This window comes from Odontesthes bonariensis, chromosome 15, assembly GCF_027942865.1.
Source record: "Odontesthes bonariensis isolate fOdoBon6 chromosome 15, fOdoBon6.hap1, whole genome shotgun sequence".
NCBI classification, from domain to species: Eukaryota; Metazoa; Chordata; class Actinopteri; order Atheriniformes; family Atherinopsidae; genus Odontesthes; species Odontesthes bonariensis.
The window spans coordinates 4,111,629-4,119,698 of record NC_134520.1 but is presented as its reverse complement, the minus strand read 5'-3'; the positions used below and the strand labels follow the sequence as shown (position 1 = coordinate 4,119,698).

The following is an 8,070-nucleotide window of genomic DNA, read 5'->3' as shown; positions in this document are numbered from 1 at the left end:
AAGTGTTTTTTCCCCAGGCACTAAATGCATACAACACTTCATTTTTCCACATTTTGCTACTGCTAGCATGCCCACGTGTACCTACCTACATGTTATGAATTCATGTTGTTACATTGTTTATGGGATAGGACCACCCACCATGTCAGACCAGGCATATAGTTCAGACCAGAACCCACTTAATGTATTGATAGAAAGACAAGCACACAAAATTCCCTTGACAAAATGGAATTTATTTATTGTATTATCATGCTTTAAAAAAAAGAAAAAAGTTATTACGACTTTTTAACCATACAAAATTATTGGAAACACAAAGATGTAACAGTTGTAGTTTCCATACAGGATCTAGTTTAGGGTGATGAGAATACAAAAAAAAAGCATTAAAATGGCCCTGTTCTGCATTTTCACAAATCAGAAAAAGGTTTCACAAATCAGAAAAAGGTTTCACAAATCCCAAACAAGGTTTTAATAAATCTATAGCCTCTTTAGCATAATTCTATCCAGATTTGAGCAGTGTAACTATTGTAGTTTCCATACAGGATCTAGTTTAGGGTGATCAAAATGCAGTGAAATGGCCCTTTATGCCGATCCATTTATTTCGCGAATCGGATGCCAACTTCCGCGTCGTGTCTCTGGGCTTGATGTGGCACTCATGTGCCCCCCTGGAACACCCCCACATTTAAAATCACTAGTCGACCCCTGATTATACTCTTATAATCTCTCGGGTATTGCCGAGGTTCAGCGAGAATGAATTGTCTAGACAGCGACACCCGAGGTTGTTTACGTGTTGTTGTCATGGAAACGCACGGTTGCCCTACATATTCGCCCGATCAAAAAAGAGAGACTTTACAACGATATTTTGGCCAAATGTGCGCGAAACAAGGGTGGAAACAAAGCAAATACAGTTTGACGGATTTTTATAATGCCATCCTTAAAAAATGGGTTTCACTCGTGGACGGTAATTATGAAATTCATAATTCAGGGGTCCAGCCCACCACCTAGTAATAATTAATTTAACTCAGCAGACAGTTTTGTAAGTCAAAGTTAAGGGTTCTGCATTTTAATTTTGAAGTGCCTTATTTCCTGTTTAAATTTTTTTTAAGTGTTTTCCTAGGTGTATGCTCTTGCTCTCTCTTCACTCAGCACAGTTTTCTACCATCCTCATCTGAACTCCACCCTGATATGTTCATTCTCTGGGGCCAACTTTTCATTCTTGTCAAGCTCAAAGCTGTAGTACAGGATTCAGCCTCTGTGGACTATACATGTGTGCCCCTCGTGCAAAATTTCAACCAACGCCTTAATTCACCTTGCAATAATAGAAACATCTTCTCAATGCTTTTTAAAAAAAATATGTATTGTAAATGGAAAAACATTCTTTGTATAAGAAAAATAAATTATCCCTGATGTCCCCTAACACAACATCAAGTCACTTTTGGTGCCATCTTGGGGTAGATTTCAGAAATGTAAATAAAATGTGCATACTGAGGTCAACAAGTTACAAATGAGGTCTGTCATGCATTGAGCTCTTTTCATTCTAAAAGATCCAAATTGCTGGCATCTACACTGGAATCACATTAGTCTTCATGCATGACATAATGGAGATTATTCTGTATGCACATACTGAGTCTGGACTGATGAGAGTTGTTTGAGAAGTTTATGAGGCAGAGAGAAGGGAGTGGATAAAGGAAGGAGGGAGGGAGGGAGTCCAGGCTGCTGCTGCACTATAAGCTGTCAACAGAGAAGCAGCTGAGCTCTGCACGCAAATGTGTGAGAGTAACATGTTCAGCATAGTCTCACATCGGGCAAAAAACTGGAATCTGAGCAGACAGGAGGACGGAGAATTCTGATCAGCTCTGGAGATGAACAGCAGCAGGGTGTGGGGTAAGAATACATGTCTGTCTGCTCTGTCTGTTGGCTCTTAAAGGACATCTCTCACTCAGAATGACAAACACTACAGGAACTTTATAAACTTATCATTAGAAGGTGCTGTATGTGCATGCATTATGTGTTCTGGGTTAGGTTTAGTTGATGGTAAAAAAAAAAAAAACAGGAGAAGAACTTTGATGAGTTAAAAGGTCATGACATCCAGTAATACATTCTTGTAGGAATCACTGCTAAACTCTTTTAGGGATCATTTATTATCGCTGTTCTCCCTCTTCAAGAGCAAAGTAACACGTTTTAAAGCTTAAATTGGGCATGGATGTCTTTATATTTCCATCAATCAAATAACTATTGTGAGAGTTTTAATAAATCCACTTGGGGATACACTTGGAACTGTTTCATAGCCTTTAAAGAGTTTTGCTTGTAATAGCCCATATTTGTGTGCAGCTGTGTTTGCATGCATGTACTGGGTGTCCTCACTGGTGTGTTGTTAAAAAGAGGATCACTTTTTTTTTTTAAGACAATCCTTTCACCAGGGTTGACATCATCACCGCTGAGTGGAACTGGGGGGGCGGGGTTTCTCTCTCATAGGACCTGTCGCTGGCTATGCGACCATCTCATTACCCTCGAAATCAAAAACATGTCGCACTAACGAGGTGGCGGATCTGTTCAGAACAGTCGTGTTGGCGCAACATGTTTCGTATCTGTCGACGAAAAACCCCTCAGTTTCTGTTTAAAGTCTCTGAAGGGGAGGATCCTTCTCTATAGAGCTGACACAAATGTTCCAACGCCCCCACCAACCAGAGACAAACAGCAGATGCATTCTCACACCTACGTTGGCAAATCTGCCAAATATAAGCATGTGCATTAATCCTTTCTGTAAATCCCACTGCTAAACTCCCTAGAGATTTCTGCAAGGAGAGCACAATTTGTCAGTATATGTCCATATGTCTTCATCAGTGTGGAATGTTGGATGTGCAGCATCTGTACAGTTCGCTGAATGAAAAGAAACATGGCAGTTCACCACTTTTGGATTATGATCAGCGTTACTTTGATTTCATTGTTTTCTGTTATTGAAACAGGGCTGAGGTTATGTCCTGGACTTCCTCTCCAAGTAACATCATTGTAAAATGTCTGCTCAGTTCCATTGCTTCATGTTTAGGTCCCCCTGACAGAGAGTGTTCTTGCTTGTTGTGTCATAAGTAAGGAATGTTTTGGCAGAAAGAGGACTTGGAACAGAGACAAAGATTCTGTTTGAGGTCCCTCTCATGTGATTCTGTGGCTGGATGGGAACGTCAAGAACCAAAGGCTCCAAATTATGAAATCACATCTGGCCTCATGCCGTATCTGATAACAAATTAGCTTCACTGACACGCTTTTGCTCTGACTGCCACCCAGACAACAGCTCTGTGAGTGCTTCATGGTGGCGTGAAAGGAAACCGTCTGGCACCACATCTTTATCCTATCAAACACAGAACAATTTCTGAGAAACGCTGATAAGTTTTACAGCAAACATGAAGCTGAATATAAAAGGCTACAGGTTTTCTTAAAACTTCATCTTCTTCTTCTACAGATTTGAAGATGTGGTTGTTGATGGGAGTGATCTGTCTTTGCCACTGTGTCTTTGGACAGCTGTTTGAGACCAAGCACAAAGGAACGCCGCGACTGATCTGCAGTGTCCCCGGGTCACCGGGCCTGCCAGGCAAACCAGGTCCCAGCGGCCCTCCGGGAGCAGATGGGAATGTGGGTATCCCAGGAAGAGATGGCAGAGATGGCAGGAAGGGGGAAAAGGGAGAAAAGGGAGACACAGGTATAATATAAAACATAAACAGATAGTTTATATGTGCTGGAAAAGAAACCCTATTAAATCTGTGCAAGGAGATAAAAACCTGGCACAGCTTTCTTATCTGATGGCTGGTATCAGCTGGAGCAAAGAGGAGATGAACTCATGTACCCCACAAAGGAATTTAGTTATTAGATGAAATGTCATACAAATGATGGAGGACTTGTCTAAACTAGCATCTACTACAGACTTAAAGATGAATGGCAACTCAGCGTAAACAAGCCTCAGCCCTCTGATTACTCAAGAAAAACATGACCATGATAAACAGCAGAGAGCAAACATGGACATTATGCTTTAAAACAACATACCAGTACATCTCGCAAACAAGCGAGTGAAAACACCTTAAAGCCATTCTAAATTTCACACACCACACTTCACAGTATGTGCTAACGAGCTAAAAGCTGTGGTTTATACACAAAGGGTCAATTAGATCTGAGTATCAGATCCAGATAGCAGTGGACAGGAGCCGCTAAAGGTGGATACCAAAAACAGTTCCAGTGTTTGCTCTTCTTTTAACATTCTGGCTCAATGTAAGGGCTCTATCGCTCTGTATTTAAGTAAAAAATAGTCTGCAGATAACATATGAACTATTTAAACGTTGACATTTTTTTTAATTTCTGAAAAAATATATATATTGTTTAAAACTATTAGTAGAACATCTCTCAACTTATTAACTGATTGGCAACCGGCCCATAAAATTATTGTTTATAATTGATCATCCTCCAAGAACAAAGCTCGTATTTGTATTTCCCTTCGAGGTTTGATGCCGTTTTAGTACACAAGTCCACTCCAAGCATGTTCAGAGAGATACCAGTATGGCTTATCAACATGGGGGAGAATAATTATTTTGGCAGGTCGTGAAGTCAGGTACATGGTTCTCGTCGTGGAGAAATTTTTTCATTTACCTCAAATGGAACCATGTTGGTGCTCTTGATGTGCCTAAAGAGTGTTTTAGAGTGTTTGGTATTAGGTTTTTCAATAAATTCCAGCTGCATACAAATGAATCGGTTAATTTCTGTTAATTTATCATCAATTCACCAAAAAGTAAAGTAAGCGCACTTAAAATAAATTCAAGTCCAGTTAAGTACAAAACAATTCAATCCATTTATAATCTATTTAAATACATTTAAATTTGCATTCAATTAAATTAAGTCCATATTGACCCAATTATAACCTAATTCATTGTTTAATTTTACTTAAAGCCTCCCTTTATGGTGATTGATTGAGTGTGCTGTATCTTGTATACATGTACTTAGACTGAAGAGAATATTTTCTGATGCTGTCGTTGTATATATCTGCCCTTCTGCATTACAGAGCAATGCACAAAACAAAAAGAATAACGGAGAGGATCTGAGGCAGATTTGTTAGACATTCTAGGTTCTTTTCCATCTTGACGCCAGTCAGCCCTATAATTCTTTAATAGTTGGGAGTCATTTCATCCTGAGGGGCTTGGCTGTTCCCTAACAAGTTACTCATGACAGCCTTCCCATAAAATAAGGTTGGATTCTGTAAGGTGGTAGGCTCTGACCTTTCCCAAGATTCCCACGCAACAGGCAGTTTATTCACCAATTATTCACCAAATTCACTTCTCACGATTGCTCAGGAGTTAAGTCACAGGAAAACGATGCTATAAGATTCCTAAAAATATGTGTAAGGATTGTGCTTTTTTGCCTCAACCAGCAGGAATATCATACCGTCATCAACTCTGAAGTCTTTACGACAGTAAATCTGTCGGGGATAAACAAGCATAACGCACCTAAGTTTTCCGTTATCTGTCAAACCACACCATTCATTCCTGCACACCCTCAGGCTAACAGAGCCTGCACAAACATGCAGTGTTTCCTTGCTCCAGGGTATTTACTGTGTGGATGGTGACGACTGGATAAAAGGTAGTGTGGAAGAATCAAGACAAATGTTTGCTGCTCAAATGTCAAGATGGCTGTGTTCCAGTGGTGACTTAATACATGACAACTGGGTGTGGAGTTCAGTTTCCATTGATTCAATAGTCTCCTTCAACAAACTGAAAACGACTCTTTTAACGGAGAACTGATCAAAAGAGAAGTCCTTTGATTGATGACAGTGCATAATTGATGGTATGGATGGGATTTTTCTGTTTCAGGCCTAAAGGGCAGGGTAGGCCCAACGGGCAAGATCGGAGAGCGAGGTGAACGGGGCCCTGCCGGGAAACGAGGCCCTACGGGAGAAAACGGAGATGTGGGCCTTCCTGGTCCTCTGGGCCGAGATGGAGATAAAGGGAACAAGGGCAAACGAGGGCCCCATGGAACTGCCGGAATCTGCAAATGTGGTAGCCTGCTGCCTAAATCAGCTTTCTCAGTGGGAATCACCAGCAGTTACCCTGCAGAAAAGACCCCCATCAAGTTCAACAAGGTCCTCTTCGATGAAGGCGGACACTACAATCCGCAGACGGGCAAGTTCATCTGTGCATTCCCTGGCGTTTATTATTTCTCCTACGACATCACACTGGCCAACAAACACCTGGCCATTGGTCTGGTGCAGAACGGTCAGTATCGGATCAAAACCTTCGACGCCAACACTGGAAACCACGATGTGGCTTCTGGGTCCACTGCCATGTACCTGAACCCAGAAGATGAAGTTTGGATGGAGATCTTCTTCCCCGACCAGAACGGTTTATTTGCAGACCCAGGCTGGGCCGACAGCCTGTTCTCTGGCTTCCTGCTCTATGCAGACACAAACTACTTTGACACACTGGCAGAGGACTACTCTTAGAACCCGGAAACACAAAACTAAAACCCCAAACTGCGAGTCACTGTTGTTTCCATTGTTTTAAAACACATATAGTATGGTTTAGCTATATTTTTATACCAATTATTGTCCTGCTACTTTTGTCATTTTCTTTTGAGTTGAAACGATATTATCTGATAAACTAAATGAAATAAAGTTTTGGATTTTTTTTTTGAGTGAGAGTTGTGTTAATGCTATCTTGAATGAATCCATAAAAAAAATCCTAAAAAAAAAATTTCTTTCAGTTTTCTGCACAAAAGATCTACAGCAGTCAAAATGAATACATTTTCTCCTGGTGTTGACTGTATTATAGAATACTTTGGTGAAGTTGGATCCCATTTTTTTTTTTTAGGAAATGCAGTCTATACTCTTCATTGTAGTATTACCAAATTCTAGACATTATATTTTACTGCCTATATGATCATAGGGTTTACACTAAATAATGTACTCCAGATTAAACGAAATGAAAAGAAAAGAATATATTAAAAATGACGTTTTTTTATCCTTGTCTTGTCCAGCATCATGGCAAGCAGAATTGCCATCTGAATACGCCCTTTTTAAAGCAGCACAACTGTAACGTGCAACTAAAATAAATTATAAAAGTTGATTCATGTAATGATCACATATAAAGTCTATAATAAATAGATCTTTCTGCTTTAATTTTCAACAACATTAATTTACCTCAGTGCTAATACCCTCATTTTTCTCTGCCATTTAACTTTTGATATATTTTTATTGTTATTCAGAAATGTATAATTAATTAATCAACATGTTCATTCTTTTATTTTTATTTTTTGCATTATTTTTCTTTGCATTTATCCTTTATGTGTTTCCATAAACCTATTTGTTTATTTAGTCTACTCTGATTTTTACAATGTGTCTTTTATTAAATATTGATAATCGAATAATTACACATACTATATGTGTAACATCTGATTAATGCTAATGTGCTTTAATGCAGAGTGGTGTAAAAAGAGAGTGGCGACACTCCCATAGACTTCTATAGAAAGAAAGGAATGCGGAAGTCACGTGGGTCACGGAGACGCCACAGTTCCAAACAAGAGACGCAGCTCCGTTAACCTCAATTGCTCGTCAAGAACAATTACTGGTAAGTTAATAAAATAACAGCATTTTAAACGTTTTTTACATTTTTAAGCATTATCTATCAGAAGTATACTCTTAGACATCGTTATTTTTACATTTGGTTAGCATGAAATGTCGATGTTGATGTTAAAAATGGAATGGATTTAGCTTAAAGCTTGGTAACGGAGGCTAACGTGAGGTAATTAACGTGATCATTTCACTAAAGTCCGTTAACTTTTTATTGTCAGGTGACATTGTGTAAAGTTGTTTTGATTGTTAGGTTTTAAAACATTACCAAAATACTATATAGGCCTATAGTAATAATACATTTAATACATTTTTGGTATTTCTGACGTATTTTCTCCGGTAAATTGATTAAATTACAACATTTTTGGCATAGTGAGGCATTAGCTGACTGGTCTTTAATTAAGTAAGTTTTTTTCAGCATGACTTTGCAGCTGTGATAATGAATTTATCAATTTCTTTGTTGTTGTTGTCAGGGA

At 39.1% G+C, this 8,070-nt stretch overlaps 1 protein-coding gene across 1 annotated transcript; it reads left to right on the top strand.

The window, feature by feature from the left end:
- Window positions 1-1,736: 1,736 nt before the first annotated feature.
- Window positions 1,737-6,653, top strand: c1qtnf7 (C1q and TNF related 7). The gene is made up of 3 exons (XM_075484734.1): window positions 1,737-1,878; window positions 3,452-3,688; window positions 5,841-6,653. Exons 1-3 carry the CDS (start codon window positions 1,857-1,859, stop codon window positions 6,467-6,469), a joined length of 888 nt encoding a protein of 295 aa, XP_075340849.1. The 5' UTR covers window positions 1,737-1,856; the 3' UTR covers window positions 6,470-6,653.
- The last annotated feature ends 1,417 nt before the right edge of the window (window positions 6,654-8,070 follow it).

Excerpts from the sequence above, each read along its gene's own strand:
- c1qtnf7 (XM_075484734.1), top strand. The coding sequence starts at position 1,857 with ATGAACAGCAGCAGGGTGTGGG. Across the intron at positions 1,879-3,451 it reads GAACAGCAGCAGGGTGTGGG|ATTTGAAGATGTGGTTGTTG; the intron begins GTAAGAATACAT and ends CTTCTTCTACAG. Across the intron at positions 3,689-5,840 it reads GGGAGAAAAGGGAGACACAG|GCCTAAAGGGCAGGGTAGGC; the intron begins GTATAATATAAA and ends TTTCTGTTTCAG.